At 40.6% G+C, this 18,842-nt stretch overlaps 1 protein-coding gene across 2 annotated transcripts; it reads right to left on the minus strand.

The window, feature by feature from the left end:
• Positions 1-4,080: 4,080 nt before the first annotated feature.
• On the minus strand, positions 4,081-17,474 carry PRPSAP2 (phosphoribosyl pyrophosphate synthetase-associated protein 2). 2 transcript variants are annotated; one of them, XM_010282080.1, is made up of 11 exons: positions 17,439-17,474; positions 16,677-16,831; positions 15,456-15,508; positions 15,268-15,334; positions 14,086-14,258; positions 13,003-13,118; positions 9,385-9,440; positions 6,873-7,021; positions 6,041-6,111; positions 5,173-5,319; positions 4,081-4,753 (listed from the first exon to the last, which is right to left on the minus strand). In XM_010282080.1, the coding sequence occupies exons 2-11, from the start codon at positions 16,793-16,795 to the stop codon at positions 4,595-4,597; spliced, it is 1,110 nt and encodes a 369-aa protein (XP_010280382.1). In that variant the 5' UTR covers positions 16,796-16,831; positions 17,439-17,474; the 3' UTR covers positions 4,081-4,594. The 2 variants fall into 2 exon arrangements, with proteins under 2 accessions (XP_010280382.1, XP_010280383.1); XM_010282081.1 differs by lacking the exons at positions 15,268-15,334; positions 15,456-15,508; positions 17,439-17,474 and having other exon boundaries at positions 16,677-16,795.
• Between the last annotated feature and the right edge of the window lie 1,368 nt (positions 17,475-18,842).

Consider the following 18,842-nt stretch of genomic DNA (forward strand, 5'->3'; position numbering starts at 1 on the left):
CAGTAAGAGGAAGTGGCAAAAATGACATCTGAGCGGGAGCAGCAGAGCACAGACCTCCCCGCCACTTCTAAAAGCAAAGCGAGGCCGAAGATACACCATGTGTGAGAAGGGACACGTATGTATTTTGCAAGAAAAACCCTTAACAGACTCCGATGCAGGTGAGCCCCAGCAACCAGCGCTGCCATGTGTTCAGCTCATTTGGGCATCCCTGGTGAGTTTTGGATTGACTTTGTCTTCAGGAGGAGGAGGAGGAGCAAAGCGTTGCTGCATTTGCCATGGTGGCCACACACCCTGCCCGGAGGTGGCCCTGTGCAAGCAGCCAGAGCCAGACATGGGAAGGACCTACAAGCAGTTTGTCAAGATCATATTGAAATAAGAGGAGGGAAAAAAAAGAAACTTGGGACACCCACGTCTTGCTGGAGCCACCAGGAGCACAGGGGGCTGGCGGAGATAATGGTTTACTCCAGGAACCCCTCCCCAAGTTCAGAGTAACCTACGAGGAGACCCAGCAAGCCAGGTGGGCTCCAGCACTCGTGCAATGAAAAGGGAAACGCAGATCAGAGGACACGAATCCTGGCAGAAGGAGGTATACAGGGTGGGGAGAAAAGCAGGGGCACAGAAGAGGGAATTCGGTGGGAGGGAGAGTGGTGCTGAATGTCCCTGCTGCCCAGGTGTCACAAGAGGGACAGAGGTCTCTACTTACTGGCCACCATGCCATATCTCTGCCAGCAAGGAAGTAGCCACTGACGGTGTTCCTGTTCACCCTGCATGAAGCCTGGGGGGAGAAGAGATCAGCAAGGAGCACCCTTCCCCTACAAACCCAGACAAGACACCCAGAACCAAGTCTCCCAGACAAGAAGCCAAGAGACAGGAGACTCTTGGATAATTAATGGGAGCTTTGCAACTCGAGCTTAATTACACGAAACGGTGGCTGCACCCCCAAGTACCTGGAGCCATGAATGGCAAAGGAGGCACCCCGAGACGGGGGAGCATGGAGGATGCACCCGTCCCACCTCCATCCCGTGCAGACAGGTTGGCTAATAGGGCCCCGCTTTGGCTATGATTTTTCTGCAAGGCAGAATAAATGGGTTTGGAGAGCCTTTGTCTGAAACCACGGGTAGCTGAGGGCTTTTTCTGTTAAGCAGGGCATTTGTCTCAACACCCTTGAATAGACAAGCAGGAGATCTGCTTACGCCCAGCAAACCAGAGGCAGGGGAAGAGGTTTGTGCCGTGGTTAATTCCACCTTGTTCTCAAGCTATAGGAGGCTTTCCATAGTGGGGGTGAAAGGGGCGGAGGGTTTATACAGCAGAACAGAGCAAAGGCAGCACAAAGCACACGTAACAAATGCAAACTACAACAGGAAAATAATAGAGGTTTTCAAATATTCCACACAGAAAAGCCAGCTCTAAAAAAAAAATAAAAAGGCCATTCAAAAAAGAAAGCTGAAAGGGAAAAAGAGAAATTACTCTTACCCATATTCCCACTGCAACATTTAAGGAAAAATAAACCACTACGACAACAAGGTCGGCGACGCTGAACTGCTGCGAGGGGGCAAAGGATCCAGCAGTGGAATTGCCCTCCATCATGGCCCTGCGTCCTTCTTCATCCTCAGCCTCACCCAGAGAGTGACTGAATCAGTAACTCATTAGCGGCTTGAGGGCATTTATCATTAAACAAGCCAGCAGTAGGAGCTTCGCTTCCTTTGGGTGGGCAGCCCCGCTGTCCACCGCATCCCTCCCCTCTGTTTTCCCACCGCCATTCCTGCTGGCACTCGGAGAGAAGCATGGTCCAGGCGAGCACCTCTTGATTTCGGCATCTCACAAACCAGCAGCTACTTAATCCCCATTTCCTTGGCGTTTTCTGCTGCTTCTGCAGCAATCTTGAAGCAGCAGGCTCCAGTCGGAGCTGCTCCTGCAATGGACACATTTCTACGATGCAGAATCTCAGGGCATGGGCTCCCAGCTGGCAGAGGTGCCTTAAATCTTGATATTGCTGGACAAGAAACTGCCAAGGCTTTCGTCTTCTATAAGCTGTAAACCAAACCCTAATACTTTCCTTGCAGATACTAAGAGTCTGGAAAGAATCTGCATGATCTAGTTAATTACTGCAAAAATTGCTGAATGAAGCAGGGGTTTTTAAGTGTTCTTTACATTTGAAGGATCCCAAAGAAATACCTCTAAAGAATAACTGGCATTTCTGATGATCTCATATTTTTGCTTCTGGGAAAAGCACGTGGGATTTAGGTAGCTCTGCAGTTCTATGGTGTCATGAAAGAGGTATGAAAAATGTCCAAGTGAAGTTGCACCTGCTTGGCTGCCTTTCAACCACTATGAAAGCCAAAGGACCAGCAATCCAGTCTTACGACCGCAACTCGTTCCCAAATTCTTTAGTCCCCATCAATACAGTAATTGCACTGCACTAAACTAGGCCAAGTTGGGGGTTTTCCACACACTAAAGCAATGATCAAACACAGGAGTTAACACGAATGCCCGAGGTGGATCCTCAGCACGCCAGCGAGGGCTGACCGGCAGAAACGCTCACAGAGGAGATGAAGCTATTCCTCCAAAGGCCAACATGAAACAACCTTTGAATTTTATGGTTTGGGATATTTAGTAATCGTGCCGTTTGCTGCACGGGATGCTTGGCTGGCTCATTTTCAAGTGGCAGCACACTTTCCAACTGTGTATCACAAGGTCTCACTAATAAAATAAAGACACTGCAACTAATATGCTCATCACAGAGACGGGTCAGCGTATTTCTCCCCTCTGTGAAACAGCCGCCAATGCGCCCAGGAGCGGGTCTGCACACTTGTGAGAGGAACTGAAGTTCTCCCTCACTGCTCAGCTGGAATTTAACCTGCATTAACACATTCAAAGTATATACAAGCGTTAATACGTCAGCTTGGTGTTATCTATTAACATCGCTGAACTGTTTTAATAACCTACTGTCATTAAAGTACAACCAGGTAGAGCCTTGCATTTCGTCATTTCATGGAGACAGAACGTACCTCTCTGGACAGGGCTGCAAAGATCAAACAGAACAATCTTATGAAAAATAAGCTCACAGAATGAAGAACAGTATTATATGAACAGAAATGTGGAGTTGCTTAAATAAAATCACCATCTGACCCGCTGAATGTACCAACAAGATCAAGTACTGTAGATCTTGCAGCAATATCTAGGTCTTCAAGCCACAATCCAGGCCTCCATCCTTCCCAGTGCTGTGCCAAGACAGAGAAGGGAAGGAAAAAAAACACAAAAAAACCAAAAACCAGGCTTTTGTCCTTAAAAGCAAACCAACCTTCCAAAAACCTTGTAAGTTTTTGTCTTAAGTAGACAGAAATGGTGTCAACACTTTGGTGTTCACTTCTGGTTTTGGACATGCCAGAAGTTTTATACTTGTTTGCAGGACACTCTTGAGAGATTAGACCGAACAACTCCTAAATGCCTGTTCATTCCACCACCGTTTTCTCTGTGACATATCAGGAACTTCAAGTCTCCGAGACTGAAAGCTCGGTGCAGCAGCTAGCTGGCCATTCCACACACACCGCCCTAAGGATGGTTGGCAAAACAAACTGAGCAAGCTCTGCACTATGGCCGCATTTTTTTAGCTCGTGCATACATCCAGGCCAGGCTAGAAACCTCTGAAAACAAAATTTACCCTGTGATGAGCTGATTTTATTAGCTAGAACCTCCGCGTCCCCCAGTATTCCCAAGTCTCTGTTGCTCCTTGACATCCAGCCACAGATTTAGCTCCCTCCCACACCCCCTGAAGCAAAGCAGCAGCACTGGAAGCATGCCCTAACTGCCAGATCACAACTAATCTAAAAGAACCTTTGCAATAGCACCTGCAACCAGATGGTGAAAGGTTGTATTTGTGTTTTACAAGACTGCTCAGCAAAAAACAGGTTGAAAAATGACAATGAGTATCAGCATTAGGGAAAAGCAGCCTCTCCGCTCCTGGTCTGCAGGTGTTTCACTGTAAGAAGCAGCAAAACATGTGTTACTGCGTAACACCCTCAAATCATTTTTAAGGGGACACGTTTTAGAAGACAAGTGACTACTACATGAACATTTTTAGAAAGCTCACACAAAACAAGTCTTTATTCTTTGTCGCAGAAAATAAATACAGGTGCATATTTCATATGCTTTTCTATAAAAGCATTCCTACAAAATCACCTAACTGCATACAACAGTACAACCTTTTTGGCTTTAAAATGCAAATATTATACAGTCACTTCATTTTATTATCTTTTAAAGCACTTGTAGCAAGCAGCTTTGGAAAAGGAATGCTTAGTTTAGAAGCCAATTTCTTGCCTCAAGTGTTTTGTGGTTTTTTTCCATCATGTATATAGTGCAACTAACCTAAAAGCAACTAGAACAGTTTTTTTGTAAAATGTTTATTCCCCCCCGCTCCCCCCAAAAAAAACTGCAAAGGAAAAAAATAGCTCTTAAAAACTGTTCTACCTTGATACTTAAACCAAGAGAAAACAAAGTGGCTCAATAGAAATATTAAGGTAAGCATGATGCTTCACAGCTCGTTATCTGTTCGCTTCCAGTTTTGGCCCGGGGTGTTTCTTTAGAATAAAAAGCATTAATCATCCAGTCCTATATTTCTGAAAAGGTACGACATGGACTCTCCGTTATGGATCCTGCGAATGGCTTCTGAGAGGATCATGCTGATGTCCACAGTCTTGATTTTAGGGCACTGGAGTTTTTGTATTTCATGTGGAATTGTGTTTGTAACAACCACCTACAGAAAGAAAAAATGATCAGAAAGACGTAGCTCCGCTATGTTTTCCACCTTCCATATTAGAAAGGAAAAAAGGAATGTCCACGTATCCATGGATACTAGCAGCACTGTCCTCCCTTCCTTTCATTCTGCTATGCAGGTCCAGAGGAAGGTACAAAAATATCCCCCATACCGAGGGGAAAAGTCTGCTAATACTGGCAGTCTGTCGACTCCCTGCTTCCCTGGTTTCCCACTGCTGTAGTTTAAGGACGTGTAGATGCCAATATTCTAACATACAATTCCACAGTAAGAAAGCCTGAACCCAGAATCCTCCCAGCTAAATTCTTAATGCCGGTGTATTTTAAGAATCAAGTCAGGAGAAAATTGCTTGCTTAAACAACCCAAAATCATTCGATCAGAAATTCAGAATCCATGCTTACTTCATCTATTGCAGATTCCTCTATCAGCCTGGGAGCATCTGAAGATAACAGGCCATGTGTGGCCATTACAAAGATCTTGTAAGCCCCCCTTTCCTTGAGGGTCTCGGCTGCAGCAAGAAAGCTGTCAACATCATCTATAATGTCATCCTGTCAAAATAAGATCGAATGTCCTCAGACAGATCAACACAGCACCCCCAGACTGACTTTACAGCTTTTTCAAGTGTAACAGTTTACAGCCAACCAGACATTTTAATGTCAGTTTACAACCAGACATTTTAATTGATGCTGTTCTTGACACATCTGAACTAGATGGTAAGTGTTGAAGAGCGGAAAAGCAGAGTGTCCAAAACTACCGCAACATCAAGCGGCAGAGGGATTGCTCTGTGAGGGGAAGAAGGAAAAGCCAAGACAACAGACATTCCTTCAAAAATCCAACTAACAGAAAATTGTCCTTTTCCATGACAAGCCCAGAGATTACACTCTGCTTTTGAGAAACCATAACAGGGCATCACCCCTACTTCACTGGCATTTCTCAACTCTCAGAACAGAAACCCAGTGATTTTCCCCTTGTCTGATGTACAAGCACCACCCAAAACTCCCCGCCTTCAGGCAAGCAGTTAAACAGAAATTTATCTGGTCTATTTGTAGAAACAAGGTCCAAGCACTGCTTTTCAGCATGGGTCACTTCATAGTTCACAGAGTCAGCTTCAGCAAGTGTGCAGAATACTGCCTCATGATATAAAAAGTGCAATATCAAAAGCCCACCATCAAACAAAGTTTAATTGCTGATAGGGCAGAAAGTCTACTTGATTTCTGCAACTTTAACGTATTTAATATAATTTATCAAAAGCTATGGCACCTTACTTACCACGATGATAGCTATTCTTCCTCCTACATCTCCAACAACTGTGATGGGTGGTTTTTCCTTGGGAATCAGCACTGATTAATGGCAAATTTTTTTTAAGAGGTAGAAAGGAAAAAGGAAGAGAAAGTTTATACAATTTACTTCAAGTGTGGAAATGCCTGCTTTGCCTGGGTCACCACTGTTACCGAGAGAAGTGAAGCAACAACTATTTCAACCATCACAGCATTACTGGGAAAAACCATCAGGATTTTAATACATAAATGATTTTTTTCTAAGCTTAGCCAAAGTATTAACTACATTCATCTACATGCAAATTCTTAACCAATTCAATTAGTTCTTTAGTACAGAGAATCTAGTGGCTTGCAGACACAACCAGTTCCATCACCCTACTGAGATCCATGCTAGGTTTATGCAATGAAGTTTTGCTCATGCAGCTATAAATCACATCCACGTTCAGCAAGGTTACTCTCTCAAGGCCCCTGACATTATACAGCTACACAAAACTAGTGTCAGCTCAGCTTATTAGCTCTGTGTCCAAGAAAAATTCCAACAGGAAAAGTAAATGGCAAAAAAGTGGGGCCTCTCTGCGAGGGGCTCTTCTGACTAGCTGTAATGACACAGCCCCTCCTACACAGGGCACAGACCTCACATACAGCCGAGCACTAAAACCATGGACAAAGAGCATCAAAAAGGAATCTTCCCCCTACCCCCACTAAGAAAAAGTAATCTTTTCCCCCTAAAGTAATCTTCCATCCTTTTTGATGGCCCCTCACTGCCAGCCCCATCTCTCAAAAACCATAAAAAACGGCAAGTTGCTGTACACAAACTTACTTACTGGGTATCTCCAGGCTGGGATGAATAGCAGCTACATTTTTGGCTGTAGGTGGTGAGTGTCGACCATCTACCATGTCAGACTCAGCATCTTGAGCTTCCCCATGAATCACAGCAATTCCCAACCGTAAGCGCTCAGCAAATGACTGTGCCCTGCAGGGAAAGGGTTACAAAAAAACCAGAAATACATTAGATATACAATGCTACTCTACTTCCATTTTATTTCTAAAGTTTCAGAGGAAAAATTGACGATCCTAAGATTTTAAGAACACACATGGAAGAAACCACTTGTCCCTTAGCATCTTTTCACCAGGCTTCCAAGAGTCAGAATAACCTTGAAAGTACCTACAGTGGCCTTGAAGCAACAGGGTAAGTGCTGTGGTCACCTAATTCTGGTAACCCTCTTCTGTTTTGCCAAACAGTCAAAAAAACATCTCCTAAAAAGATCCCACATTTTAGCAGGTCTCATCTAACAGTAACCACGAATAGCCTAGATGCCTGCACTGTCTACATTTAATAGGAAATAAAAAATATTCACGTGAAAACAGAACACAACTGTTCACCTATTTATTTTTAGCAAGATGTGCTCTAAGTAAGATGATAACCCTGACCTTCTGATACATAACTTTAGATATCCTACAGAAGGGAGAATCCAGATGATCATTTTGCCTGACAAACCACACTTCAAAATTAAACGGCCTGGATTTTTACAAGCTTACAAAAAGTTCCTTCACCATGCCATATTCCTTCGACTAAAATAAGAAATTTATGTAAAGACGTGTACAGTTAGCGGGGGGAGTGGGGAAGGCAGAGTGTCAGGAAAATAGGAATTTCACAGACAGTACTTATATCCCAGATGCTGGAAGCAGCAGGTAAAAATTAACAGATACATCCTACCTCACCTTGAGTAGCCCAGACTTCAGTATCTAGCCTAAGCCAGTGATCTAGTCTCCATCTGGTGAAAGTGAGTCTGGCACGTCCAGAGTGAGTCACTTCGTTCTATCATTAGCATCTAAGACCTGCGGTCTGAATCACCTCCTTTACGCTTAAGCCTCGTTTCACTATCCAAACAGCTCAAAGTCCAGAGAATAATTTGCTCATCGTGATGCTCAGTTAATTAAAAATGAAGAATCTTCTGCCCTGTGGTTATCATACAGTGAGGATATTTTTTCAAGTGGTTAACTACAGATAAATTATGATTCCAAACATATTTATCTTAAGAGTTACGACTTAAAAGGCATAATCCTATCAACAAAATCATAATAATTACTTTAAAATGCAATATGAAACTGAATAAAGTTCAAAGTAACAGTAAAATGAGTTATTCATTTTCCAGTGAGCCCAGAAACCACAGAAACATTCTGAACTTCATCAAGCAAAGGTTCTCTTCCACAAATAGACATTCATCTGAAAAGTGTTTTCCTTTATTAGGCTGAAGCATTCAATCACTTTTTCAAGTACAATGTACCTCCTCAAATACTGCCCTTAAATGCTCACATGTACCCACAAAGAAGCTAAACAATACAGCCCTGGGATCCCCTCCTACACAATCAGGTTACATGTGCAACTTAACCATCTGGTCAGTTAAAGGTATGTGTAGACTATTTGCTGGCACACACAATTACTTGATGAGCATGCAAATGCTTCAACAAATGCCGTCCTACTACCAAGAGGCATCTGACACCAAGTAAAAGAAACGGTCAAAGACAAGCACATGTAACATAACTGGCCAAAACAAAAGAAATCACATAGAAAGTACTACTGGAAAACAAAGATGACAAAAGCTGTTCCCCTCACTATACTTCCACAGATTAAAGCATTTCTGATTTGCTATATAAAATAACAAAAAACCTTTCTTACAAAGCATATCCTAATTCCTTGGCATGAAAGCCTAGATAACTTTTCAACAAACTATCAGTTTGTCACCACAACAAATACAGTATCTCTTAAACTATCGCCCAACTCTTACATCACCTGCTGAGAGCAGTGTCATTCCAAAGAGTTTAGGAATAGTCAACCAAAAAGACTCATGGATTAAGAACAACCACTGAGCCAACAAGGACTTCACAATCAAAATCATCTCAGACATCAAATCCTATTTCACCATGCTAATAGTAAGCCATCTGTATTTAGGATCCGATCAACCACGTTCTAAGTTATGACCATGTTAAGCAATTATTTTGGATTAATGGTGTTATACTTCCAGCCATTTTTCTTCATTTACAGCAGGAAATTTATAATGGACATACACACAAACATAATATGATTAAATACTTTTTTCATCCTAAGCACTGTATTGATTTACCTCATCCTTTTGTTTGTCTGGGGTTTTTTAACTCTTAGATTTATTATGATTTTATCGATGATGTAAAAACTACATAGCTGACAAAACAGAAGTGGTAGAGGATTTGAAGGCTGCATTTTCTAATACTGGATATCTGTCCTTCACTTGAGCCTAAGAACAAAATCACGATAGAGTTTTCCTGCTCTAACACAAGAGAGCAGATCTTACCCACCTCTTTGCAGATGCAGGTGATTTGGCCACAATTACAGCATTCCTGTAGTCTGGTATCTGTAGTAAATAACAGATAGCAATGTCTACTTCATATCTTCAGACAAATTTAAACTCAGTAAGAATCAGAGAACTTTATTTTGCCAGAAGAATTTTAAGCATCGAACATTTTACCTAACAGAAGAAAGCAACCTCAAGAATCCATGGTACACAATCAGAGTTCACAGCTCAGTAAAAACAGGTATTTAGAAAATTCAGATTTTAACTTAAAACTGTACCTTTCATAAACACCATGTCATATTACAGATTACACATAAGTAACTGCTTTAGAATAACAACAGGGCTACATGGACAAGTCTTAAAAGAAAGAGGAAACCATCAAAATTAAAGTTTCCTGCTCAAATTGTCTTGTGTGTGCACAGGGCAGTCTTTAATCACTTGAAAACATAACATTTCATCTATTTCCTAGTTTTCAGGGTTCTTTGTCGGAGAATGCCAAAAAACTAACACCTCTCCATCACATTGTACTGACTCTTTATATGGACCGCCAAAAGGGATAAAAATCCCACATGCACTGCACCAATCCTGGAGTCACGGTCTAATATTGCTGCAAACTATCTTCTGTGCAAATGTGCACTAGAGGATGCTGCTGCAAATGCCGACAGCAGCAAAACGGTAAGGCCACAAAGTCTGGGTTTCATTTTGAGGCCTGATGGGTACATCAGTCAGTCTTCACAAGCACAGTCTACTCCAAAGTTTGCTGCCCCTGCCCTGCCCCATTCTAATACTGGCTTTTCACTCTAGACTCCTTCTCTTCCCGTAGCCGGCATTTTAGTCGCCATCTCTCAAAAGTTTCTTACCCTAGTCTCCATTTTCCCTGCAAACAGTGACCAAATCAGACTCGTCTTTCCTTCTCCATAACTTCTGAAGCATAGCACCACCCACACTTCCAGCTCTCCTTTCCAACAGCAACCTGTGCTCCCTCCAATAGCTCATCTTAGCCCCTCCCTTGCAAACTCAGCATTTTCCTTCACTGTGCTGCCCTGGGACGATCTGTCTGCCACAGAGAGAAGCATACAGAGAACCTGTCTGTCCTTCTATAGTTGCCGTAACGATAGCCCACAGCCACTCTCAGCTGCAACAGCAAAGTCCTACAGAGCAGATCCAACCCTCAGAATCCCAGTGTTAAGGGACGGAAGACTCTTTGCTAAATACCTGCAAACTGACCTGTTACAGTTTAATTTCACAAATCTGGAGGGATGATACCCTGACATGTAGTTCACCACCTTGCTGTCAGATGTCAAATACCGGTTCCAGGCCATAGAAATACTTGGGTTTTTTCCAAACACAAGCAAGATAAGTTTTTCCACAATCTCATCCTCAAACAGACAAACCACACTGGTTAAATATTTCCAAAACCACTCTACCTGAAATAGGCACGGGAAAGAAAAAAAATTAAGTTCTGCATTTGGGCATGGGCCTAACCAATTGAAAACAAGAGATTTTCTGAGAATGTGTCAAGCAACATTAATAATCCGCAATGCTTCTAACTCCACCTATATCACTGGGAATTCAGCATGTTCTGTCCTTTACAAACTCTTTGTTATACAACAGGCTACAAAGATGAACATGATGGAAGGCATGGACAAGGCAGGGCCTGTCACTTGACATAATAAAGCCTTTGATCTTGTTCAGACATCATTGCCTCCTTTTTCCCCTGCCAAATTATCAAATTTGCTCTCAGCTCTTTAAAAATTAAGTCAGAAAGCCAGAAATGTCATCCAAAAGAAGACATCAACAACTCCTTATAACAAAAAGCTACATCATTCTAAGATTAACATGTACGCATAGGAAAGAGAGAAGACACTAAGTATTGAACATCTGCTAAGCATACAAAGGAAGATCACACCAAATTATTTTTATACCACATTGATTTCACTGATTGGACTGTCTTCATCCCAGAACACCAAGTAATTCTCTTCACACCTAGGCATAAATCCCTGACAGGGAACAAGTACAAGCCCTCATCCTCTTAACGTTCAGTTAAATGCTTTTTAAGTGACCTCCATTCTTACCAAGCTGGACTCTATTTCATGCTACTCAATATACCCCATTACAACTCCCACTTGGAACATTTTTCATGCTTTGGCATTCACAATGCACGATACAAAGCAAGCTACTGCCACCGTGAACTTGAGATGAATACTAAATTCTTCCTGAGCAACACTGGATAAAACTTTTAAGACAAGATACTATAACTGACCTAGCTGGTGAAGGTACTTGACAATATAGATCCTATGTGATCAGATACATTGAGTCAACTCTAGTTTTAGCAAGTCATCTCATGGACAAGCAGAGGAATGAAGAAATGAAAAACAAAGTATCTTTCAAGACGTCTCTACACATACGTCAGCAGATCTCTACAAATGTTCATTTGTTAAGACTGCACAGCAGTGCCAGACTCAATGCTGCAACAATTCTTTGTAAACCATTAAGAGCTCACATCTCAAAATGTGCTTCAAGATTAAACCAGGAACATGTTATTGACCATAATCCATACCTTCAAGCAACATATAAAGGCACAACTTGTCTTGTCTCTGCATATTTGGTTTTCCACTTTTTTTTCTTTTTTTTTAACTCATGAAGTGCTTACAATATACAGTACTTCTCTGCTGGTATACAAGATGAATGACTGTGGCAAAGACAGAGCTTGGAGTTTTGTTCTATCATCCTCTTTGACTCTAGTACCAAATGAAATGATAATGATAGATTCAAATGGTAACTGATTCTCCAAAGAGATTTTAACAGTGTCAGAACAAAATCATGCTGGTTTGGGTTTCTTTTTTCTTTTTTTTTTCTTTACCTTTTTTTTTTTTTTAATTGAGGAATTCCTATCTCTATAAAAAGAAATCGCTTGGGTTCAAAAGTAACAGTGAGCTAAACCTTTTCTCTCACCAGGAAGAAAGCATTTTCTTTATTCCAACAGTAGTCAGAGGCATAATATGCATCTTATACCTACAATTATCAATTGCAAAATATGTATATATGAATCTACCAGTAGCACTTCTTGGAGCACTTATAAAAATAAGATGGAGAAATAGACACACGAACATCAGAAGTTAAGCACCTCAAGTCAAGACATGCTGAACAAACAGCAGGTGAAGATTTCCACACAAGAAGTCATCTGTTCTTACCAATAGGCTCTCTCATAGTTCACAACTTAACTTCCAAAGCGTTTTCAGAATGCAATATAAATTACACCTACACAAACAGTCCATCTCATAAATGTCAAGGAAACTGGAAATAGGAAATGAAGAGGGTATCAAGAGCAAGAAAATCCTCCATTTTTTTAATACTAATTAGGGGAATATATCTAAGAAGACAGAACAGCATCACCGCATGGATAAGAAAATGCCAGCTCTTCACGAAAGCAAAACTTAAGCCTGTGAGGAAGAAAAGAACCAACTGCCTGCCTCAACACCACTCCCTGGTCCAACATGACCTTTCCCCCTTTAAAATTTCGCTTGAAGAGTTAGTCTTTTCAGAGGAATTTGTCTCAGAAGCTTTGAGACATGACAAAAAATAATTTTAAAAAGCAACTGTAATAGCAGGCCTTCCTCACCTCTTCTTGGATGTACTGTAGTAAAAATGGAGATGCTCTCAAGTTATCAACTGGAATATTGAAGAAGCCCTGTATTTCCTTCTGATGTAAATCCATGGTAATAAGATGAGTTAGTCCTTTAAAAAAAAAAAAGATAAAAAGACATATGGAGAAGTATATCAAGAGAAGTAGAAAAGCGAGAACAACACACTCTTTATTTCTCTAATGAGTTTCACTTAAGTTTGTCCAGAACAAAATCTGTATTAGAACAAGAATACTACACTTAGTGAAAGTACGAAGCATATCAACTATGTCCCTTTTCAGTTCACCAGCATTATCATGTTTCGAGATTTCTACTGTTCTTTTTAAAAAAAACTCAGAACACTCCACATAATTGACTCAGTAGTGCCACACTGAGGCAGGTAAGATCTTCTCCATTTGGCATATGACAAAATGGAAGCACTAACAAGATAAATTGTCCTTTGCCACATAGCTAGACCCCAGCACAACTACCATTAGAGTCCTGAACTCCTGAAAAATGGGCCCAAATTCTAATCATCAAAACACTTCTCTCAAAGTAAGAAACCAGATCACACTGTGTTCATTACAACTGCCCATTTTTCCCAGGGACAGGAGCAAAATGAAAGGAGCAGAAAAGAAAATGTGTTGAAGGCTGTGAAAATGAATGATTTCATTCTCCCACATCATCTCAAATGTAAACGAAGATACAAAGCACATTCATCCAACAGGTAAAAAAACAGGCTAGAAATGAGAAAGCACAACTGTTTGAGAGTGTTAGAAAGGCAAAGAACAGTATTATGAGAGAGAGATACCATGGCCCAAAGCAGAGTCCAGCAGACTTACTTTGCCAGCTCAGTAGGACACAATGTAAAATGGCTATTACAAGTTTGGGGTTTTTATGATCTCATCATTTGGAAACATTTCCAACTACATTCTCCTTTCTATGTGGGTTTTAAATTCACAAAAAACTTGGCAGTTCTTTTTAAACAGAGTCCCAACTTGTGCACAGATCTCTCTAAACCTGAAAGCTGACAGCAGGAGCTCCCATTGCCCTGAGTATTTCATAATAACCTGCATTCTTACCAGCTTTGCACATCATTGAAGCCAGTAACTTAGAGACAATGGAGCCCCTTTTCCTCATCTTGCACTGTTTGCTGTACGGGAAGTAAGGAATCACTCCAATAATGCTTTTGGCACAGGAGGTTTTACAAGCGTACACCATGATCAGGAGTTCCATGATCGTAGTATTCACATCCCTGGAATGAGAAGCATCTAGTTCTGTATTTCATGCATAAAAATCCTGTATTCAACACAGTATTTATACCCACTCCAGGCATTTCACTCCAGGGCAGTAGAGAGTATGGTGACTCAGCAATCTTCACTAAGAATCCAGCTGTGCACCTCAGGACGGCAAGCTCCCAGGACTCAGCATTTTAATTCTTCACTAGAATTACACTACATTGTTTTCACTTGGCTGTTTTGGGTAATTCAGCAGTTTTCGTTATACTATTTTCAGGCTTTTAGTAAGACAGCATGTTGCCGCAACATAGTAGTCCATAATTTATCTCCAACATCTTTTTCTATCGTGGACAAACCAAAATACATGGGGTTTTTTATAGAGATAAGCTTTTTTTTAAAGAAAAGTTTCAGACTTTACAACATTTCTGTTGTAAAGCCAACAGCAAGCTGTTCAAGCCAACAGCAAGCTAAATATTTAACAGTTACAATCTATTTTCTGCCCTAAATGAAAAGATTGAAAGGGTATCTTTTTAGATGAGAACTGGTCATGAACTAAGAGACCTACTATTTCTGTTGCCATTAAAAAAGTCTTAGCACTTGTAAAGTTCTTTTCACACTAAAAAAAAAAAAGCTGTTTTCTGAATCATGGGACACATTGCCTAGGAAATGCTCCTCCTACATTTAGAACTTTTTAAGGGTGCTGGAGACGGCTAGCTGAAAAAGGGAGTTTAAAGAGAATGACATAAGCAGAAGAATGCACTTAGCAAATGAACGCAGAGACCCAGGGGAAAATTTCATTGGTATTTTCACTGAAAATTAAAACAACAGAGGTTCGCTTATACCAAAGTCATCTTTGTGCACAGATCAGAAGAACCCCCAAACAGTTAACAACAAAAAAACCACGAAGAGAAGCCTGTATCTAGTTAACCTAAGCTGTATCATATACATAAAATGCGAAGAAAAAACAAGCATTTCTAGGGACAGTCCATATCAAAATGCTAGCACAGTCTTTAAACAGTTACTCACTTTGAAACCGTTTGGATGATAAATACATCCTTTCCTCTCACAGACTCCTGAATCTGCACTCTTGTTTCTGCCAAGAAGAGAAATACGTAATATTTGCAATAGCAAAACTCTTGAGTCTCAGAAAAGGGTAGCCAATATATGCACATCATAGTTAGGTACATTTCCAGTTTTGCCAATTAAATACTCACCTCTGTTGGGCTCTTGATAAACCTGAACCTTCCCCATCTCAACTCCTAAGCGCCTTCAGGAGCAGAAAAAAAAGAAGTCGTCAATATGGGAAAATGAAGGGCAAAACAAATGCAAAGCCCACACAATGCAATAATTACTGAAAAGGCTGTATTTCACAGGAGAAAAACAAGAAAAGAAAATCCCAAACCATAAAACCAGTAATTACAGTGGAAATCTCTTAACAAAGCATCTACAATTTCCAGAAGCTGCACTGCAGGCTAAGCTGAACTCATTTTCAAGTCAAGATCAGAAGAACAAACAGTGGCAAAAAAAAAAAAAAATGCTTGATCACTAAATCATGTAACAATTTCTAATTTTTAAGATGTATTTCTATATATATTCCATATGTTTCCAGGTATACACATGGCAACATACACATGCACAATGCTTAAAGGACCATTTCTAAATCATTCTTCTCTATAGAACAAATGTCAATGTAGAGTGAATAGGAAATACTAGCAAGCTTTACTCGATGAATAACGTAAGACTAATGTCTGCTATATTTATTTCACTTCAGTATCAGCACAGACCCCCATCACTAAAAAAAGGAGACACCTGAGAATGCTATGCTCTTATGCCCCAAGTCCTTGCCATGCATAACTTGAGTTTCTTTGCACTCCCCTTTCTCATCCTTTCTATACCTAACTTTGTGTACATAAGCCTCAGGAAGAAACCCATGATGTGCAATACTCCTGGCAATGTTACACATGCTAATACTGTTATAGTAACATGGTAAAAATTTTACTTAAGTCATAAAAGTTCTGCTGAAGCTATTCATGCATGTAAAGCTTTAAAAAAAAGTGTTCCCATCTAAAATATACAGTGAGCAGGATGGATGCAGCTTTGCTGTTTAAAAAAACTCCACTAGAAGGAGAATAAGAAAATGATAAAAACTTCTGCTGTGATTATTTAACACTATCCAAACATTCATTTTCCCACATGTTCTCTAGAACATACTGCACCCAATCACAACCTGCCACTGAACAAATGAAACACAAGTTATTTTCTTTGTTATTGATCTGTTGAAATACACCATGCGATACAGTACACTACGTGTTCTTGCAAACCGTGGCAGTCTTCCCGTGTTATTTTCCTTAAACAGAGAAATCAGTCTTTATTAAAATAAGTCCTATGATAACACCACCAAGATCCTAAGTTGCCCTGCAGGAGATTTTACTTACTCAGCAATCCTCTTCGATAGTTCCATGCATGACGAATTGGAATTAGCTGAAAATAGCACCAGTCCACCCTTGGTTATATTCATGATGGCCCCAATTTCAGTTGATGGCACACAAAACATCAAACCTAACTAAGTTGTCTTTCCGCTTCTAAAAGACTGTAAGAGATCAGAGGTGTGTTAAAGACACGTTAAAAACAAAAGAAGAAACAACTTTTCTCTGCTTCGAAAGTGAAGAGTTTCCCTGTTTTTTCCTGTATTTTCCAGCATCCTTAATATTTATCACCACTTTAATAGTACCACGAATATATCCTTATGGAACGTTGCGACCCCCCCAGCCATACCCTTTACTGACCTAGCTCTGCATACCTAACAATACGGTACAAAGAAGGGGACTTCAGCCTGCCTTGCCTTCCTCCTCCTGCCCCCAGGCTCCACATACCCTCCAGCAGAATGCTTCCCTACAGGTCTCCAAAGATGCCCCAGACAATCTCCTAACTTCAACAGGTTTGGGGTTTTTTTTTTCTTTTTTAAAACATTTTCCTCAGCCTACCATCTAGCAGCACAGATCCTCTTTTTCCATCAGCTTGTCCAGTTCATTTTCCAGTACTGAGCAATTTTTATTGACTTTTTCAAGATCACAAAGCCAGTCTGAGGTAAATGGAGCTAAACAGAGCTCCTGGGTCCTGGCTCTGCTCAATTGCCTAGAAGATTACTTCCAGAGCCGCGTATCTTTCTATCACTTTGCAATAAACTATAAACTTACAAATAAGGATGAAATGTAAGGAAGAGTTCAATAAAGCTGGCAGCTGTAAATAATGACCTCTTGCACAATGCATCCACTTGGTGAAGCAGTTGTTGTCATTCTTTGATTCTAGTATTTCTCCTGTGAAAACAGAAGAAAAATATCAAGAGGAGAAATACACTTTTTTTTTCCAAATAAAGGCACAAACCACTAATCCCACCAACGATTTGATGGGATTCCATCTTGACACTTTTTATTATTCTTTGTAACCTCACATTTTCATGACTACTTCTACTATAACATTTTGTTCAAATAAAAGAAAAAAAGTCACATTGACTAGCAACTACCAAAGTAGCATTCAACTCAAAAAATCCTCGTCTACTGCACTTCACTTCTTCTGTATAAATAGTCTAATTCTTCATCACCCATTTTAGCATTCTGTAGGGGACTGACAATACCAAATATGCATGGCGTAATTCAAAACAAAGTAAATGGAAGTTAGGATAAATCAGTAACTTCTTTTGTGCAAACATGTGCCTTCTGAGAAACTTAATATCTAAGAATCGCACATAATCTGTTCCAAAAACCTGATGGTGTATCACCTATTAAGTACCCCAAAACAGCACCCAAAAGAAAAACAACAGTTCTCATACTTACAGGAACAGCTGGCTAGCTCTATACAGAAACTCATTCAGCCCACCTTTGCAACTAGACGTACTCTTGCTCAGTTTGACCTCATCACAGAAACTACCTGATTCATTCTCAGTTAAGACACAAAGTCAAGTCAGGAAATTCCTAAGAACAAATCTCTTCATGAAGCATCTGTGCTATGCTCAATTGCTGTGAATGAAAACCTGCCTGTCATCAAAACTTTCAAACTGTGCTGAAAGAGAGCATAAATAGTGGTAACTTCAGCAACAGAATTTGAACACCTGGATGTTCTGACTCTACTCGAACCTGGTGTGCCCCCCTATACCACCAAAGCCAGACCCCACCCCTTTCAGCCTTTGCTTTCAGATGAGAAGATGAAAAAGTCCTAGGAGGCAGCATGGTTACAGACATCCAATCTAAACCTCAACTATTCCCCTCCCAACCTAAGCATCCAACAATTTAAGGAGAATTAAAAACCTGTTTCTTAGTGTTTCTTCCCTTGTTCTGCTGCACTCTGTAACTCCAGCTGTTAATTAACGGCCATCATCCATCAAATATTCATAACGGTGTTAAAGACACATCTTAAATCCAACAAAGCAAGCACGTACTAGAAATGCTTTTAGGTCTCAGACCACCACCTGAAAGCACCCTGCTTGTGTGATTAAATGGCAACAACATGGAGACAACTTTCAACATTACTAGAAGTATTCACACGGTGTTTTGAAGACACAGGGTTTTTTTTTTTCCTAATTGTGTTACCTGCTTTGCTCCATG

The sequence above is a fragment of the Phaethon lepturus genome, unplaced genomic scaffold (assembly GCF_000687285.1).
Source record: "Phaethon lepturus isolate BGI_N335 unplaced genomic scaffold, ASM68728v1 scaffold38702, whole genome shotgun sequence".
Lineage (NCBI taxonomy): Eukaryota > Metazoa > Chordata > Aves > Phaethontiformes > Phaethontidae > Phaethon > Phaethon lepturus.

Bases quoted from the DNA above. Each gene is read 5' to 3' on its own strand.
- PRPSAP2 (XM_010282080.1), bottom strand. From the start codon at position 16,795: ATGTTTTGTGTGCCATCAACTGAAATTGGGGCCATCATGAATATAACC. The intron at 14,259-15,267 runs GTGAGTAACTGT...TTCTCATTCCAG, and splicing joins ATCATCCAAACGGTTTCAAA to GGATGTGAATACTACGATCA. The intron at 5,320-6,040 runs GTAAGTAAGGTG...TTATTTTGACAG, and splicing joins GAAGAATAGCTATCATCGTG to GATGACATTATAGATGATGT.